General features: G+C 40.5%; 1 protein-coding gene across 2 annotated transcripts in view; it reads right to left on the bottom strand.

The window, feature by feature from the left end:
• The window catches only part of LOC125304046 (proprotein convertase subtilisin/kexin type 5), a gene marked incomplete at its 3' end in the record, with an annotated part of 111,762 nt that overhangs the window by 81,809 nt on the left and 9,165 nt on the right, over positions 1-20,788 (bottom strand). The window contains 3 exon segments of one of the 2 annotated variants that reach the window (XM_048258103.1): positions 1,442-1,528; positions 10,855-11,046; positions 12,448-12,593. In XM_048258103.1, the coding sequence (XP_048114060.1) occupies positions 1,442-1,528; positions 10,855-11,046; positions 12,448-12,593 (425 nt within the window). 2 annotated transcript variants of the gene reach the window in all.

Raw genomic sequence — 20,788 nt, 5'->3', positions numbered from 1 at the left:
GCGTGCAGGGTGTGAGAGGGGAATCGATGTGCTTTGATTACAGCTTGGTAGTTGTAGTCTGTGAAATTAAAAAGCACGTGTGTGTGAAGTATCCAAACAATGACACCTTCATTTCATTATGGCTGCTTTAGCAACACACCTTAAGCTACTGTGTAGTGGGTCCCATTTAGAAGTGGCTACTTCGTTCAAGGCTTTCCTTGACTCATGGAGCTGCGTGAATGTTATTACAACTTTTCGCCACGATATGACAGTTTAAGTCCGCTTGATACTGTAAGGCGTAAACCATTGGTTTCCAAAGGAGATTTTATTTATGTCGCCAGCATAGCCTATTGACAATTTATGTTGTAAATAGGCCTACCTTATAATCCTACCTGTAGCTTAGGGAAGCTAACAGCTTTCTATTAGGATCTAGTTTGTTAGTTACCGTTTTGTCATAACTCCCTGATGCATTTTTGTATTTAGAATAGCCAGAGCGTGTATATCTCAATCGGAAAATTAAACAATATCGGGTGCCTATGGACTAGGCTGGGTGAACCCAGCCTGATCTGCCCGCTATTTATTTTTTGATTTCTTAAAAGATTGAGCTTGGTCTGATGAAAGCCAGACTAGCCATGGACCTCAGTTAAACAATGCAAGGGAACATGAATCAGCCTATATTTGCACAAACAATAACGGACAAAAGCTCTTCAACTTTGGCCCGTTAAAATGTGTATGAACAGTCTAGCGACGCATTTCATCAAGGCCCATTTGGACATGTCAGTTATTTGCACCACTGGTTAGATGTAAAACAGCATTTTGTTTCAGACTAGGCTACTGTTACTTAATTTGTGCATTAACAATAACGTTTCAGACTACTGTTACTTAATTTGTGCATTGACAATAAAGTATTACATGAACTAAAGATGACTAAAATCTTATGTAGAAGAAGAAACATTTCAAAAAAATCCATCCATCCAAAATGACCTTTGTTTTTGATAGCTGTTGAAAACGGCATGGAACTGACAGATGTTTTTGTTTATAAATACATAAAAATAAATAAATAAATAACATTATGCTGATACCTTTTGCTTTTCCCAAATACAATGTAGCCTACAGGTGTAAGTGACCTTTCATCAATCCAGTTGCAATGGATGAACTGTGATGAACTGCCCTACTTGTGATTGTTTAGAGATTTTAAAGGTTTTATAACAATGCTACATCTTCTTTGGCTATTCTACAATCTATTCACCTTTTCAGCACCAGTAGGCTACTTTCTGTGCAGCCGCACACACACACTCAGGCATGCCAAACAAGCATACACAAAAGTTTCAAGAGTGGGGGATGGAGTAAAATATGGAGACAAATTGAAGTGTGATTTATTTTCGCGGAACGGATGTACAGAACTGAGCGGCGGTCATATTTTGTACCGCTATGCGGTACATCTAGTTATTTGTGCACTTACCTGTAAAGCATGATGAACAGTCTAGAGCCTTTGGACCAAAACACGTTTTGCATGACACGTCACAGTAATGGCATTCACTGTCAATTCCTTTTAAAGAAAGGAATTTCATAATGTCAACACTGACAAGAAAAAGACAAAGAATACTTCTATTTGAGATCAGTATTCTTTTCCCTGCAACAAAACTACACTGCATACTATTAATTTGACTGGATTTACAGGTTTTTTTTCAATAGCTTCAATAGCTAAAACAGGGCCCGTTTTTCCAAAACACTACACACAATTAACACAACACCACACCCAAGTAGAATTTGTCAGATTTTTTTTAAATGAAACACTTGAGTCCAAACTATACAATTATTTATCAAAACTCGAGTATCTTATCATATCACAAACACATCCACCATATGACCTGATTATGTCTGAATCGGTTACACACTAAATATACTCAACACAAAACACATTAGACAAATCAGGTTTTTCTACTCAATGCAAAAAAAAATTCTCTCCACATTGTGAAGTACAACTACTTACACACAAAATCATTGCATATCATATCATACATTTTTTTTTACAGTAAATATATCATTATAACCCCATTTCCCTAATACCATAACCCCATACGACATCTGCAAACCTATACACTAATTTACAGACAGTTTTCTATTTCATAAACACTTTTTTGTAAAACAGTGTCTCTTCTTTCTCTTCCTCTCTGTGCTACATTGCATAACATTTCTGTTGTTGACAAGGGATCACCTGTAGCCCAGTGTTTAGACTGATTTTTGAACCCAGTAGTTGTGTTTTCGACAATGTGTGTAAGAAAGCTCACCAAGGCATGTACTTTTACCGTAAACTCACATTTGAGTGTGGACAGCACTTTTATGAAGATGTTTTACTGTTGTTTGATTGAATCTGTTCTACCTTTTTTTCGGTAACACTTTATGATAACTACACACAATTTATCATTTATTAAGCCTTTGTTACTTATTAGTTAATGGTTCGTTCATCATTAGTAATTTCTTGTTCATACATAATTTATCATCAGTAAAGCATTTGTTCACACAATTATAAATGGTTTGTTCACAGTAAATAAGCCTATCCAAAATATGTTTGTAAGTACATGATTTATACTTAATAAGTAATGAAACAACCACTTATAATGAAATAATTTTCTTATTATAAACCAGTTGCAAACTATTACAAAATGCTTTGTTCATCATTTGTAAAGCATTGTTCCTATGTTAATTCTCATAAATTTGTGACACACAGTTATAAATAGTTTGTTCATAGTAAATAAGCCTATATCTAAAATATGTTTATGAATTATTGTTAATACTTATTTATTGTTAATAAATTATGCAATATACACATGCACTAATGAGTTAGTTTAGTTAGGGTGAGGATACATATTTTATAAACCACTTCCTAATACTATAATTCATGATTAACTCAGGGGTTACAAGTGGTTAGTTAATGATATTTTGTGAGCTTACAGTATCTAAAGTGAGGACTTTCTATGCCTTGCAACACACATTCATTTAGCAGACAAGCGACGTACACATGTCAATTAAATTGAAGGCCATTGACATAACATTTTTTAATTGACTGTTGTAATACCACTGGGTAGAGGTAGTGTAGTGGATAGGGAACCGGGTTAACATGCAGTAACCCATAACGTTGGGGGTTCAAACCCCAGCGTCCACCAATGTGGCCTTGCCCTTTAATTTCATTGACATGTGTAAGTCGCTTTGGGTGAAAGTGTCGGCTAAATGAATAAATGCAAGTGTAAACTTTATAACTCATTTGTAAATGTGTTGCAAGGCATAAAACATCCTCACTTTAGATGAGCTCACAAAATATCATTAACTAACCACTTGTAACTTCTGAGTTAATTATTAATTATAGTATTAGAAAGTGGTTTATAAAATATGTATCCTCACCCTAACTAATCATTAGTACATGTGTACTGTTAAATAATGGAAATATTACTTAATCAAAAAAAATATTATTGCATCATTTATTAAGTATTAACAATAATGTATAAACATATTTAAGATATAGGCTTATTTACTATGAACAAACTATTTATAACTGTGAACAAATGCTTTACTGATGATAAATTAGAAATTACTAATGATGAACAAACCATTAACTAATAAGTAACAAAGGCTTAATAAATGATGAATTGTGTGTAGTTATTATAAAGTGTTACCACTTTTTCTTTTATTTGCTGGTATATGGGTCTTTAACTCTGAAGAACAAAAAATGTCTCCATAGTAGAGTTTAACGAATGTAGCAAGATTGCTGGGGCTACCTTAGTTAACATTCCTTCCCTGCATAAGAACAGAACACTCAAAAAAGCCTGTGTCCAACAGATGTAAGACAAATAGATACAAGAACTATTTTACAGTGGGCATCGCTTTCAAATGACCACTTCATTCGCGCATTACGCGGCGTGAAGCTGCGTGAAGCTTTAGTACCACTTTCAGCCACTGTGCGTCGCTCTGCCACTGTACATCGCTCTGCCTGCCGTCCCTTACATAATTGTTGCCGAGAGTAATCCCAGCCTACGAATTCAATAACAAAATAAATCATGCATAATTAAACATTACCTCGATTTAGGCTACTTGGGTATGGCTTAAGGCTTGACTACACGAAAATCGAAATCGAAATTTGCTGTCTACATTATTGTCAGTGTTGGGGTTAACGCAACTACATAAATCAAAACAGTGGTGTGATAATTGAGCCAGTAGAGAAATAACTGTTCAGAATTAATCTGTAGCCTTGGGTAGGCTTCTGCAGAAAACAATGTTGTTGCCGATTTAATACTATCTGGCGGCGTTTTTAACAGGCTACTAATAGAGGCTTAGACAACTATGACCCACGTTTTGGTTTAGTAGAATTAATTTGGCCTACTTCTTGACTGCAATGTAGTCAATTGACTGCTTGACATGTCATTTTTATTTTTCTGTACAATAAACAATTACATCTGCTTTATGCCGCAGAATTACATTCATATTTGGCTGACTGCAGACACGCGCCACTTCCCTCCCCATATTCCAAGATTAAGATAGTATGAAGTGCTTTTTGTAAAAAAAATAGTTAAAACGAATAGCTATTTGCAATTTGACAAAACACTGGTCCTCATTTTGCTAATCACGAGGACGATATGAGCCTGTTGCATTTTAGTTAGATGTCCGAAGTCACGATAATGTTTGAAAACCACTGGCTCGTGAATCACAATAATTTAACACACGACAGTTGGATAACCTACTTCATCATGTCCCCATGCCTACATTTTTGTGAGTAACATAGAGATCGTTAAAAACAATAAAGTATGGCTCTCCGTTTGGGGACATCGAAAACTTATATTTTTAATAGACTACCGTCGAAGACGCTTGACTTGCAAAAGCCTCGGGATAACACGTTATCTCCACTATCATCAGTCATGCCCCTTGATCAAAGTGGGGAATGAAATAAAAGTTTGAGAACCACTGGCTTAACAAGTTACCTACAGTCCAGAACACAGAATCTGTTGCAATATTCTGATGATCGGCGATGATATCGGCAAATGTTTGTTTTCCAAAGTAAGAATTTCACTTCACCATGCACCTTCGACAATACCTGGCCTACCTGGTATCATTACAAACAATTATTATTCTGTGTCCTAAAACTGGCATATTTTATGGCATTGTGTCATGTAAGTTCGTTGCAAAATCTAGAGAAATGTGTGAGGTGGTCAGCGGGGGACAATTGAGACACACATTGGATTGTGTTATTACTTGAACACTCCACACTATCCACAGCTGTGGTAGGCCTATCAGGGGCAGGAGGATTACTGTCAGCGCAGGCTTTATATAAAATTCTTCAACAGAAGGCCTCGAATGTTGTCTTGTTTGTGGAGCGCTTTGCTTCGCTTCTGTAATTTCGGCTTCATTGAAAATGAGGGCTTCCCTCAATGACCCTCCGAGAATAAATAAAGGTTGAATGAATGAATGAATGCAGGCTTGCCCAAAATAAAGGCATGTGGTTTGCGCAGCCTACAGTAAATAACAGACCCGCCAGAATGTGCGTTATGATGCTTTTTTACGAGCAAGATGTTTTGGTACCCTACGCACACTGCATGTTCTTAAATAACAATGATCATCAGCGTTATTGCATCCCTTTTATGAATGCAAAATTGTTCCCTTGCGATTGGAAGCTCCTGTTGCACATAGGCTATTTCAAAACATTGCAACGTAAAATGCCACAGAAAAGCTGTTTATGAATAGGTCTTAGTGAGTTAGGAGTCCTCTCGACTTAAGCTGTCCCAGACTTAGGTGCTACATTTAGGTCTAAAATGCTTCGTGAATTACTTTTGAAAAAAAATTAGGAGTCCTGAAGTTAGGAGTGACACGCCCATTATTTTTTAGGAGTTGCTCCTAAATTCGCCAGTTAGAGCTACTTTTAGCCTTAAAATTCTTTGTGAATCTGGCCCCTGAATAAAAAAGGCCTAGCCTAAATGAATCAAGGCAAAACAAATAGCCTAGTAGCCCAATGAAACAAACGGATTGATGTAGTATCTTTGTAACATTATTAAATTATTCTGTTACTATGCCTACGTTTGCAAAAGAGAACATTTTAATTTGATTCACACTAATGTTACATTTAATTTACATGTTGACAATGATTAGCCTAGTTTTGGTTGTTGTTGGCGGCGTTATTGCATGTTAGTTATGCCTACAATGCAAAATTGCTTCCTCGCGATTGGAAGCTCCTGTAGCTGCATAGGATTTCAAAACCGCAGGTTTGTGAATAGGTCTGTGAGTAAGGAGTCCTCTTGACTTCTTTTAAGATGTCAGAGGTGGGAAGGTGTGATTTTTTGGGGGAAGGGCCGGATTATCTGGGCACAATTGTCTGATGGCCCCCTTCCCCAGCCAAGCGGAATCGGGTGGTTAGTTAATAGGCCTATCATGAAGATTTTTCCTGCCATCTAAGGCACGAAGCATCTGTGAGGCCAAGCCTCACCAAGTAGCTTGTTTGTTTACAACTAACATTCCATTTAATTAAACTGCTTTATAGGCTATGCGAAATAGTTTTCAACATTTTGAATATTAGTGTCGGGTGAATTGAAATGTTCTCAAAGTAGCCTTATGGCTGAAAGCTGCTTGGGACCCCCGTCAAGCAATATAACCATACAAACGCGCTTCCTGCACTCATTGTTTCAAAAGGAGTAATTTTGGCTTTGTCAGAACTGAAGAACTGTGGGACGACACGCACGGTATGCCCAATGAAAATAAATTAACATAACGCAACACAACACAACACAGACCCCGCTTCTCTGCGCGTCAGTCACTGACATGAGCGAAAAACACAGAACCCGCTTCTCTCCACGGCAGTCACTGACAGTAACCTAGAATAAATGCATGGGGAAAAACACTTCCCCATGACAAAGACATCGTAAAACACTGAAAGTTAATATTTTGTCACTAGCAACATTCATCTGTCCTTTGTCAAATGTATTATGTTCCAAGTACCCTATCGTAATTCTGCTTCATAAAGTTGAACAAATACATTTGCTTATTTCACAGAAAAATATAAATAGCCAGTCTACAGTGCAGAGTTGGTAAGTTATGGTAGGCCAACCTGCAGTGAACATACAAACAGGGGAAATTATTTCTCTTGCAACTGAGTAGCCTCAGGTGCGCGCGTGAACACAAGGCCGAACATGCAAGCCAATGAATCGTGCTCTCCACGACAATCGCGCCCGTTAAACTTAAATAGGTTAACATCACTCTAAGTTAAGCCTTCAAGCAAAGGAAAACGATGATTTGAAGACATCTGTTTCGTTGGAAGGGCAAGGGGTAGCAACAGGGCAACACAGAGACAGGCCCGATGGCAGGGCTGTTATGAGAGTATTAAAATATGGGATTTTCTACGGGGAAAACATTAAAAGCGGCAAGACAGCGGGGGAAAGTTAAAATACGTGATAAACACGGAAAAAGTTGGCATGCGTTGTTTCGGTCCCCATGCTGATTCATTCTGCACAGGGATTTTTTGTCATACTATTAATCACATATGATTATTTGTGAAATTGTGCAAACAGGCGCAACACATTTGAAAAGGAAGGACTGGTAGCATGCGGAAGACAATTGGCAGGGGAGGGTCATGTCTTTTTTAACAATTCTGTCGGAGGGTCATTGAACAATTTCTAGCAGACAAGAGAGGGTCATGCAACTTCCAACTGAAGCACTCAAAATTCCTCCGGTGGCCCCTTCAATAAATAACGATCAGTCCCTAGATTGCTGCTGGGCTATATGTCTTGGTTCTGTTAACAACTCATTGTCAAACGCATAGCCTATCTCGCGGTTGCATCCATTACAAACAAACATGCACTGTGAACGTCTGGGATTGGGGAGAGCACTAAATGCTCTACTGAATAAGCACAAAGTCAAACCTTTAAATGAAAAACACTCTTTAATAATCCAAAAAAATTAACCGCTAATGAAGTAAACTTGACCATCAAAAACCGTTTATCGCTTGTAACTCTGTGATACCAGGACGTAACAGGAAGGCATTTGGCTGAGCAACGGAGGTTAATATGCTCCATGTTTTGTCCAAACTGTCTATCATCGTTGCACTCGGAGAAAACCGGAATGTTTCATTCGTCCCCGTTTCAATCGTCCCGGTTGTACCTACTCAAAACGCAGATAGAACCTTATTATTCTAAGGTAGCGAAATAGCGTTCAGCATGATTCATGCCCAATTAATTCCTCCTGTTAAAGTGTTCGCCTTTGTAGTTTGGTTTCGTGATAGCCTATGATAAACGGCTTATGGCCAAATATGTGAAAACGTTAAAATACAGTAGGCGATAAACCCCGGAAAAAGTTGACAGTGATTTTTTTCATAATCACTTTGGAGGGTCATAGAAAAATGTATTGCTGGCGAGGGAGGGTCACGTCTTTTTGGACTAATGCTCCCAAAACTCCTCCGGTAGCCCCTTAAATAAATAACGAACAGTCCCTAATGAAGTAAACTTGTGACCATCAAAAATCGTTTATCGCCTGTAACTCCGTGATAACAGGACGTAACAGGAAGGCATTTGGCTGAGCAACGGAGGTTAATACTCTATATTTTGTCCAAATGATGTCTGTCTATCATCGTTGCACTCGGAGAAAACCAGAATGTTTAATTTGTCCTGCGTCTCTACGGCTGCAAGCGGGATTCACTTTCGCAGTTAACCAAATATTTCTTTATTAGGGCAGGGCAGGCATATTTCTGGCTATTACATTATTTCTAAACCAGTCTGCTAAAGTCTGTAGTGAAGTCTGTGTAGGGTTTTCCAGGCTCCATTTCTTTTTTTGAGACACCCTGCTCACTTGAGCCATCTACGGTTGTTTGGGTTGTTGCAGCGTCTCACTGGAAAAATACAAATTAAAGTCGCGTGATACCGCGTGATCCCACGCGCGGACCGCGAGTGAAGCTGGCCAAATCGAAGCACTGCCCACTGTATACCCAGTCACCAGGTTTTTAAACACTCTCATTTGAGGGTTTTTACAAGTAGTATTTATTATGTTCTTATGTTTTTATATTTATAGTTTACTTTATGTTGTATTTTATGTCCACTGTTTTGGTGAGCCCTCATGTTGTATGTCTGTTTATGAATATGCTCTCTCTGCTGGCTGCATAACAAATTGCCCCTTGGAGATAATAAAGACACCTTGAACCTTGAAGTTCACTTGCAGTGCACCTAAAAGTTCACTATGTTTACACCTTTAAAATACTTTAACTATACTATACTATTCTTATACTTATACTTTAATAAAAGACTTTACTTTAATCAATTGGTTTATGGGTATGTATTTTGAAAGATAGTGCCTTGAAATCAGAAAGAGGAGACATTATCGGAGATTTCTGTCTAAAGTGAGAAAAGTACATAAATCAATGTATGTAGTGTTTTGCAAAAAGTGTGAGGCTGATAATGTGCTTATTGTGCAAATCTAGGCGGATGTTTTGCTCCTTGAGTGTAAGATTTCGCTAACTGTGGAATACTTTTGATTTTAGTTTTTAAGCAATCATAAAAAACTGTAACGCAGATGCTGACATTAATTTAGGAACATGTTCTTCGTGGTTAGTTTTGTAAAATAAGAGTTAGAATTGAAGACCTGACTTTCAAAACAACACCCTGGCATATAGCCTACTGTGTTTGAATTCACTGTAGCGTATATCCTCCTATAGCCTGCACAATGCAAGGTCTGCTTTATCATATCACATCCTAATAGCCTAGCCTAGACTTTAGACTTTTTATTTGTTTGCGTTGCCTCTATTTGTCAGTTGAGTCAACATGTTGAGTTGTTATCTCGGATTTCCACGGCAACGACACTGCTTTCAGAGGCGACCAAGAGAGCGCCATCTGCCAAAACTAGGCTCGGTGCATAGCCTACTTAAAACAGAGCAGAGCGACCGGAGAACCACTACAGTATCGCGTCTGAAAACAGGGGTGTTGTATGTTGCAATTGCAAACTTTGGCTAGACATCATCATGAACAGAAGGCGTTTAAGGGATGGATTACTGAACGAGCCTACCTGGCCCAGGCCTACAGACTACTTTGCTTTGCTCTTCGCATTTTTTTTTCCTCGTCCCCCACCTCGCATGACGTCATTGACGCATTTGAAAGGCTTTTTAGAACAAATAAGTGACTCAAAAAATATAATACTTAGCGGTGTGTATTTTCTCTGCCCCCTCTTTCGAATGCAACATTCAAATTTCTAGACAAAAAATGATATCCCGAGAAAAGTGGATTTTGAGGGGTACAGCTCCATAGATCTCCATTCATTCTGCACTTATTCGTGAGCGCCCTCACGTGGAACCATAACAGGAACTGCAACCAGTTCAGAAACCAGAAGTTTCCCGAGAGTGGCAGTTTTCCCCTTATTAGACATTCTCTGATTTTATCTAATTTGCAGGTGTCAGGGAGCCGCTATATGCGGAAAACTCCCGGAACTTCCGGGAGACTTGGGATGTCTGTCAATGACATGTCTGCTATATTTGAATTTAATTTTTGACACTTGTTGTGATCAATTTTGAGTAGTGTTTACGTAAGTTCCATGCAAGTATACTGAATAACTCACTTTGAATTAGTATTACAACTGTAGCTGTTGGTCAAGGTCTTGCCCATATCAGTCCCTGCTTTAATGAAGCTTTCTGCTGGGAGATTCTGTGCTCCTTGGGCCCTTTGTCTTATTATTTTTACTTACTCTCAAAAAAATGTACATTGTACATTGGATAGTAGATTTTACTCTTGTGTGTGTTTGGTTTAACGACATGTATGTGTAATGTCATATGTGGACATGTTCTAACTTTCTGAGGTGGGCAGGGGGGCCCTTTTCATGTCAGTGCCCAGTGGCTCATAATCCGTCCATGGCTGCACTCACCGTCAAAATATTGTCCCTGTTGGCAGGGCACAGGGCACTGGCCGTAAACGGGCAGGGTGCCACTTGGGCACAGGTCGCAGTCCCTCATGTGTGGGCCGTGGCACGTCTGACAGGACGTGTGGCAGGACTGGCAACGCCACCCGCTGCCATCTCCAAACGTGCCCTCGGGACACTCTTTCACACAGTCAAAACCTGACACGGGATGGGTAAATAAATGAATAAATGAATGAAGGAAGGAAGGAAGGAAGGAAGGAAGGAAGGAAGGAAGGAAGGAAGGAGAACATAGCATGTCACATTTTAAAACATAAAAATCAAGGCCATTAATCATTTTCTATTTATCATTCACAATACAAGCCTAAAAGCCTTAGACTTACATTCACAGTCACTAGCCTTTAATGCTAAGCTAGGCCTGCTGAGTGCATTTCACCAAGGGGAGCTAATGCCAGCCAACAATTTTAAAAGATACAGGCTTCTGCCCTTGCTATCCCAGTGGCAGTGCCTGTGTTAGATGAAGATAATATCCAAGACATGGTCCCTGCCTGGTAGTAATGGACCCCCATTTAACTGCATGTCTACAAAACCTAGGCTCTCTAAATTTCTCTAAACAGAAATAGTAACTCAAGGATAATTACTACAGTAACCAGCAGAGGGCAGACTTGTTTAATCAACAACTATCACGACTTCTACATAAAAATTATTATGTTTTTTTTTTCAGTACACATGTCACTATAACCCCATTACCCCATATAATGCCATAACCCAATACAAAATCTGCAAAACTACACACTAGTATTCAGCCTTTGACTCAATTTTCAAGTTCATAAAAACGTGAAAACTGAATAGCCTCACTATCTGACAGCTGAACAGTAAGTATAGGCCTAGGCTAAAGGGCCTAGGCCTATACTATAGATGGATCTATCTATCCATCTATACACATATGGGTCTGACAACACCGTTGTAACATAGTATTACTGTAACATCCTTGTTACCCCATAAATGGCCTTCCTTACCATGTCTTTATGCATGTTCTTCATTCCACTGTTTTGCATTGAACTCATTTGCATTCAGTAATAATTTACCTGTCAAATGAAAGAGCCACTGCTCAAGCTATGACCCAAATTACCAGTGCAAGGGCCAAAACAGAGCAATGCATCGATAGGTCATAACTTAAAGGTAAATTCTCATAATCTATATAACATGTTTGGTCAAAATCAGCTACATTCACCTCACAGTCCTCAGAGCACTTGATAGATCGCCTGTGTAAGTGAGAAACAAACTGAGCCATTGGACTGAGCCATTCAGTATTCAAGCCAATCAACACATTGCCTCAGGAGTATAGAAGGGAGGAGAGTCATGTTTGATTTCTGTTGAGCAGAACATATCCAGTTTGCTAGAATCAAGAACCCCACCTTTATAAATCCTCCTGCAGTTCAAAGCCCAGAGAAGGGCAATGAAACTCTTCATGAAGGGTTTATTGCAGTGGTACCACTGCAGAAGATCAATAAGGGAGAAACACACCGAGTGATCACTGCTTGAATGCTCCTCCGGTTAGAGACCCAGAGAGGGAAGGAGGAGGCGTTGACTGTACCGTACCGTGCAAGAAGTGGCCTGGCTGGCAGGCCAGGCAGAGGGTGCTGCTGCGGCAGTCTGCGCACTGGGACGGGCATCCCTGGCACAAACCCCTGTCCTGGTCCTCAAAGGTCCTCTGGGGGCAATGCCTCCGACACTGGTAACGGTAGCTGTGGACACACACATACACACACAAAGAGTCACTAATAGTGAATACGATGGACAACAAACACAAACAGCTACACGGTTGGACGAGACTGGCTGCTACACTACAGCATGTATGATCAAATAAACCTTGTTATTGTACCAAGTTAGATAGATGTAGCCCTACAAGTACAGTACCAGTGACATGACTGTGTCATCTGATGTATCATTTTAGGAATGGGCTCACACATGTAAGCATTATTTCTGAAACAATGTCAGCCTTGAACTCTGACACAGTGATATGGGCTTGACTTTGTTTTTATCCGCGGATAAATTCAGTGAGCCTTTTGGAATAATTGGATTGACAGAAGAGTGTGATTTTCAGATCAAAAGCTGAGAGATTTTCATCGGTGTCCAGTCTAGTCAGGTGACCGCATTCTTCTGCTGTCGGACTAAACAACTGTGGATGTCGGTCACTGCGTGGAAACTAGAGATGTCACAGAATGCCTCAGCACACAAGGGCCAATCCCAGAGAACCTCAATGCATGTTCAGCACACACTTGCATACGCCATTGTTCTCTCATATTCAAGAATCAAAGGCTCCTTTTCCAGAACAGAGCTCTCAAGGGCTGGCTGCAGGGTCCGCAACTGAAGTGTTCCGTTCGTGGAATGTAGAAGTAGTTGTACTTTTTTTCAAATGTGCACAGCGCCGCTCTCACATCTAGTGTAGTCCCAGTTCCACTGATTACAGTGAAAGCTAATTGTTGCAGCATTTGCTCCATGGACAGAATGCTTTGGTTGCCCACCCAGTGTAGCCCTGATATGACACCCCTTGGCAGAGGGAGTGTCTTATTTTTGTAAAAACTAACAGTGCTCAATTTCTGAAACTATAACTGTAACACTTGTAGCTAATCCATTTATGAACTTTGCCAAACTGTAAGCACGTTCACTGCCTCACACTCAGTCACTCAGTTTGCAATTTAAGAACACATTTCTAGCAAAACTGAACACATTGGTGTCTACAATATACACTATTTTACAAATTGTCTTCTCACATTGACACATGTAAAAACACTTTCAGATCATTAGTTCACTCAGCAATCAGAGATTGAGCAGAACACTCTAAATAAATCACAGGTGGGTGAGCATAAGGTCTGGATTACAAAGTAGGACAATATTGGACAGAGTGTAAAGAGGCATAAGAATTAGAGGAGGATGAGGAGGTGAAGAAGGATAAGAAGGAGGAGATGGATGAGGGCATGGAGGTGAAGTGGAGGAGGAGATGGAGGAGGAGTTGGAGGTAAAATTGAGGAGGAGAAGGATGAGGGCATGGAGGTGAAATGGAGGAGGAGATGGAGGAGGAGTTGGAGTTGGAGGTAAAATTGAGGAGGAGAAGGATGAGGGCATGGAGGTGAAATGGAGGAGGAGATGGAGGAGGAGTTGGAGTAGGAGTTGGAGGTAAAATTGAGGAGGAGAAGGATGAGGGCATGGAGGTGAAATGGAGGAGGAGATGGAGGAGGAGTTGGAGTAGGAGTTGGAGGTGAAATTGAGGAGGAGAAGGATGAGGGCATGGAGGTGAAATGGAGGAGGTGAAGGATGAGGGCATGGAGGTGAAATGGAGGAGGTGAAGGATGAGGGCATGGAGGTGAAGTGGAGAAGGACGAGGACCAAGTATTCCATGGTGCCTAGCATAAGACAACATTGCATGTGTAGGCTACTTTGCACTATTTTGCAAACTGATATGCCCTGCACACAGAGAAAGCAAAAGCCATAAGTGCATTTATATTATACTTTTATACTATCAGTGTGTACGTGCTTTGTGTGCTAATTTCAAAGTATCTGCGTTGGTTTTGAACATTTCAACCAGAAATCTTCTAGGAACAGTTTGGAAGGGTCTGTACTAAGGCAATGATGAATGAATGGTGTTCAGTAGTGTTTGCACATGTGAGGAGTGAGTGTGAAAAAGTGAGAATACGCCTTAAAGGTTTAGCCCCACCTTACATCTCTGAACTTCTGCCCCCACACTCTAGGTCACTCGGGTCACAAGACCAACTACTGCTTGCTGTCCCATGCACACGCCTTAAAACCTGTGGCAACTGAGCTTTTTCTGTAGCTGCTCTAAAGTTAACCACACAAACTGAATTGGCATCAGTGCTCTGCTCAAGAGTGTAAACCAAGGTTTTAAAAAAGCATCAGTGTAAACAATATTGTAAACAATATAACATTATATATAAAAGCAACACACACAAAACCTGAGTAGAAAATAGTCAAATTACCACACACACACTGAATTGGCTATAACAACCCAAATAACTGTCACGCCTTCTACAGTATTGCGATCTCCTTCACACTTTACTGCTCCATCTCAATACTCCCTTCAATTTCTACTGTTTGCCCTGGCTGCAGTCTGAGCATGATGGGGAGATTCTTCTTCACGAAGGTGATCATTTCAACATGCTCAGGTGTCAGCCTGCTCCTGTGCTCATCAATGATAAGTGAGACTGCGCTAAAAGGCCTCTCACTGTTGCGTTTTAAAACCGAAACTGATGCCACAACTTGTCTGGGTTTGCTGAAGTAACCTAGGCTACAGGCTGCAGTTATTACAGAGAATCAAGCAACATAGCAAGTAGGCCTATCTACACTATTTAGAGACAGGTCAGGAGCTTAAGTTTACCGCGACAACAGCTGTCACTAATTCACATCGTCGTAGACTGCGCCGATGCACAGACTAAACGGTTAAAAAGTTATGATAGCCTACTGGAAGCTTCTACCTTTTGGATGTGTAGAGTTGTAGGCCTAGGTGCACTTAGTTGTTAGCGATTGACCAGGTTGCTTTTTGAAATGAAATGCGTTTGTTAGGCTAGCCGATTGTAAAAATAGGGAAATTAAAGTGCGTGCTGTGCCTATACATTACACAAACAATCTTAAATCGCGGAGATAACATTCGTTAGACAGGCAAAGCTATCAGCAGCAACATGCATAAGAGCCTTAATAGTAAGAGGGTCTCGCGGACACTCGCGGTCGCGGTTAACATTAGGCTATATTAATTCAACTGTGACATGAAATGTTTGCTCGATAACTTTAAATTCTTAGTGGGACATGCACAGACAAGTGGGATGCTGGACAGGTCGCTAGGTGTGCTGAAAAACGCGGACCGTATTTGAGGGGGAAAGCTGAAAAAAACTGGAATGGATTACCTACATCGGTGCGCTGGAAAACACGGACCAGAGTTTTGAAAACAAACTGGATCGGGAGTCCGGATCGGGATTTTCCCGTGCAGGCCGATCCCATATTGATATGCATTTTTTGCTAATATCGGGACATCCCTAAAATACATTTTTTCTCACTTGCTTTTAATACAGAATGATGTTTTTGCTCTTGTTTTATTTTTCTTATTTATTTTTATTTATCTTATCTATTTTCTTGTCGCTGCTACTAGTCTTGCCACAAATAATCACACTTAGTTTGTGTAGATGTATGGCTCAACCCCTGTTGTTTTTAAATGTGCTATATAAATAAATGACTTGACTTGACGTGACTTAATAAGTGTGGCACTTTGTGATAGTGTTTGAAAAACGAAATCAAGTAACTTCCTGTTAGATTATTGCATGTTAGATAAAGAGTTGTGTGCAGTGTTGGGCAAGTTACTTCAAAAGCGTAATGCATTATTATGACCGCCGCGCAGCGAAGCGGCGGTCATATAGGTTTAGTCAGATTATTTTTTTTTTCTTTTTTTTCTTTTTCGCATGTCCAAATTTCCGTCAAGGATTCCTGGGACACTGAAAGACCAGGGTAGACGAAACTTGGTGGGCATGTAACCCCATATGGATAGCATGGAACCATCGTTTTTCGTTTTGATCTGTAGCCCCCCCGCTGGACTGCACCCCCCGAAAGGAGGGTAGGGCAGACACAGTTTTCTGTGAATATCTTTTGTATGTTGATCTCAAGGGGCCATGTCAACCCATTCCATAACCACTCATTTCATGTATAGCGCCACCTAGTTAAACACAAAAAAGTAAAAATGAGGTGTTGTAATCGCAGGTATCTGTGACCTAACATAGTCAAAACTGCACGAAATTGGAAGTGTAGGATCATTATGACACCCTCTGAATGCACGCCAAGTTTCATGGAATTCCGTTCATGGGGGGCCACACAATAAATTAATTTATGTTACTATACACCAACTGGCCTGTAGGTGGCCGGAGACAGTTTTCTGTTAATATCTCGAGAACCGTAGGGCCTAGGAGGTCCACCTTTTTTTTGTATATTGGTCTCAAGGGGGCATGTCAACCCATCCCATTACCACTTATTTCATGTATAGCCACCTATTTAAAATTAAAAAAGCAAAAAAAATTAGGTGTTTTCATCACAATATCTCTGGCTGACATGGTCAAAACTGCACGAAATTGAAAGTGTAGGATCATTATGACACCCTCCGAATGCATGCCAAGTTTTGTGAACTTTCGTTCATGGGGGCCTTACAATAAAATAATTTATGTGTACATTTAGTGACCGTTACACCAACAAGGATTCCGGGACACTGAAAGACCAGGGTACCGCTAAACTTGGGCATGTAACCCCACATGGATAGCATGGAACCATCGTTTTTGTTTTGATCTGTAGCCCCCGCTGTACTGGACCCCCGAAAGGAGGGTAGGGCAGACACAGTTTTCTGTGAATATCTTGAGAACCGTAGGGCCTAGGATGACCAATTTTTTCCGTATGTTTGCCTCCAGGGGTCATGTTAACCCATTCCATGTGCACACATGTGCATAAACAGATACACACACACACACATACATTCAGAGTATTCATACGTATGACACATACTCACACAGTAGACATATGTACGCATGCATGCACATGCACAAACACACATTCGCAGGCAAACACACAAGCACGCACACACACACACCCACACACATAAACATAAACATGTACACGCACACATGCACACGATTCAAGAATTTCTCAGAATTATGAACAGGCAAGATGGGGGTGGGGTTGTATAAAATTAATTTTACATGTGAAATCTATGAACTAATCATGTTTTGGTACTTGTTGTCTAGCAGATACCAGTGAGAATTGAGTGTGCATAATGCAATTTAGTGAGACAGTTAGAATCATATAGGCCTTTCAGCGTGATTTATTTTTGTGGAAAAAATGTGCTGGACTGGGCGGCGGTCATATTTTGTACCGCTCTGCGGTACATCTAGTTTATTACTTGTTACTGTCATCTCAAAGTAATTCGTTACATTACAATATTACTGTCTTTGAATTGTAAGGCATTACCATACGTTTACATTTCTTTCACCAAAATAACAGGAAATATGGATTTGGTGTTCTCAATAGATCTTCGTGTGTTCAATGCAGCTCATTACACGGCAGGAGGTGATGTGGTATGGCAAAATGACTGAGCTAGGCTTAAGGCTAACAAAAGAACAATATAATGGTTGCAGTTATGGCTCATGGGACAATGTAGGCCCCAAAGGCCAAAGGTCATTCACAACTTAATATAGTAAAATATAGCCATAGTGAAATTGTATGTTGACTTTATATGGTTCTCATCATTGCTGTGCCTTTCCTTCCACTTACAGTGGTATAGACTTAATGCAAATAGTTTGAGAATAATGGCTATGATCTTTGTCTGTAAAAGCAACATTTTAGTTATTCTCACTGCTTGAAATGAGAAGTATAGCCTAACCATGTTAGATCTGTTGCATGAATGGCAGAGATAACTCAAATTCTCTTTCTACAGTCATCTAAACAAGGCAATCAAATTCCAGGACCAGCATAGATTACTTTTTTTAATTCTTGGATAATCTTCTCTGGTGCCAATTGAGCATTTCTCAATTTTGGATTAAAAAGCAAAGTAACTTCAGTTACTGAGAATTGTACCGAGTAAAATATTACTGAAATTGTATTGATAATGCCTTACATTACTGCATTACAGCAAAAAGCAATGCATTACTACGAAATTGAAAATGGAGTCAAAGGCTGAGAATTAGTGTTTGGTTTTGCAGATCCGGAGTGGGGTTGTGATATTTGAGTGACATGCAAAGATTTTGTATGTAAGCAGTTAAAAAAAACTGTAAATGAGTTTAGGAGTATTCAAGGCCCATAGCCAAGCATTTGGATCTTTTTCTGGCTGTTCCATCAGCCCTCTGGGCTGGCCTTTGTGTGTCTAATAAGAGAGACTTCTGATTAAACTAAAGTAAAGTGTAGTCAAACATATAGCCCCACACAGATTAAATTACAGTGAGGTCATTCAGCAGGAACTCAGAGGAACAATGATAAGAGTTGGCAGGGTTATACATGGGATTGTAGCATGGCTGGTTCAGTGTGAGTGTGTGTGTGTGCACTTGTGTGTGTACGGTATATGCATATATATATATATATATATATATATATATATATATATATATATATATATATATATATATATATATATATATACATGTATACAGTATGTCTTGAGTGTGTGTATGTGTCTTGAGTGTGTGTGTGCATGTGTTGGTGTGTATGTGTGTGTGTGTAACCGTGTGTGACAGACAGTGTGTGTGTGTGTGTGTGTGTGTGTGTGTGTGTGTGTGTGTGTGCGCATGCTTAAGCGTGTGCATGAGCATGTGTGTGTGTATGTGTGTGTGCAACCATGTGTGACAGTGTCTGCATTTGTGTGTGCCATGTGTGTGTGTGTGTGTGTGTCTGTGTGTGTGTGTGTGTCTCCTGGTTGTCCTGCTCTGCCCTCCCTGCTGTGTTGCTGGGGTGCTGTCGGCAGTAGTCCGAGGGTAGCTCGCCTGTTTGAGGAGGAACAGCTGCGGGCGCCACAACACATCCATCACCGTGCACAAAACCAGCTGATCCACACCAGAGCCTCTCAATGACTACCACAAATAAAACACCGAGCAGAAAGGACAAGAAAGGCAGAAGAGAGAAGAAAAGGAGGGAGAGGACAACACAGAGCTGCAGCTCCACTTTCAGCACATGTTAGCGACCAAGAGGAATGCCTCTGTGCAAACATTTGTTGTGTCATTTGTTAGAACTTCGGCGCATGTCCGCATTTCAATTAGTCATTTCAGTCGGAAAAGTAAATGTTCCAAAACTTTCAATAAAACTATTGTAGCTGGAAAGGGGAGGTGTTCCCGGAGAAAGTATCAGAATACTGTTAAAACTGAAAAGTTAAACATAAACATTTGAGTACTTTTCTAACTGTTTTGAAAAAGCACTAACTACATAGGAAATGGAATACTAAGAAGTAGAAATTTAACCCAGGACTTGCTCCTCAAACTTCACAAGGAATGAGAAACTCAAGGTATACATGGCAACAGGGCAAACACAATGAGGGTGTGCAGCATGCGCTCACACGACAGGGCCCTCTACCACTACACCTCTCCACCATTCCCTCTCTCCACCATTCCCTCTCTCTATCTCTCCTTTCTACCACTCCCTCTCTCCAGCTCTCCCTCTCCCCTTCACCCCCCCACCACTCCCTCTCTCCAACATTCCACCTCGCCACATCTCCCCCTTCACCCCCCCACCACTCCCTCTCTCCACCACTCTCCTTCCCCACCTCTCCACCACTCCCTTTCTCTACCTCTCCTTCTCTGCCAATCCCTCTCCACCTCTCCCTCTCCACTTTTTTAGCTCTCTTCTTCTCTGCCAATCCCTCTCCACCTCTCCCTCTCCACCTCTCCCTCTCCACTTTTATAGCTCTCTTCTTCTCTGTCCGCTATTTCCGTTTCCCTTTCCCCCGTTTGCACCTTTCCATGTTTCTATACACTCTACTATTTGGAGTGTGTGTGTGTGTGTGTGTGTGGTTGTGTGTGTGTGTGTGTGTGTGTGTGTGTGTGTGTGTGTGTGGAGGGGGTTGTTGTTGTGTGAAATTGGATGTAATGGCCAAATTGCTCTTGTAAAAAGGAGGGTAGTATTGTGTGTGTGTGATTTTAATGTTGTTTTCTGTTTTAATGTTGTATAATGTGCATGAGTGTGTGAGAAAGTAAGGTAATGGTTAATAAAAGAGTGTTGAATGTCTCCTTCTATCTCTGTCTCCCTGTCCTCTCTCTCTCTCTCTCTCTGCTTTCCTCCACCTGACCACCTCTTGGCCTCCCCTTATCTTTAGGCAAACAATGGGAATGACAGTCTTATTCATGTCTGTGCTCTGGTATGTGCTGTGGGGAATGATTTTACTGAATACCATGTACTGTACCTATGTGCTCTTGAT

This window comes from Alosa alosa, chromosome 11 (assembly GCF_017589495.1).
Source record: "Alosa alosa isolate M-15738 ecotype Scorff River chromosome 11, AALO_Geno_1.1, whole genome shotgun sequence".
NCBI lineage: Eukaryota > Metazoa > Chordata > Actinopteri > Clupeiformes > Clupeidae > Alosa > Alosa alosa.
Note: the sequence above shows the minus strand (reverse complement) of the source record. Positions and strands in the feature narration are given on the sequence as shown.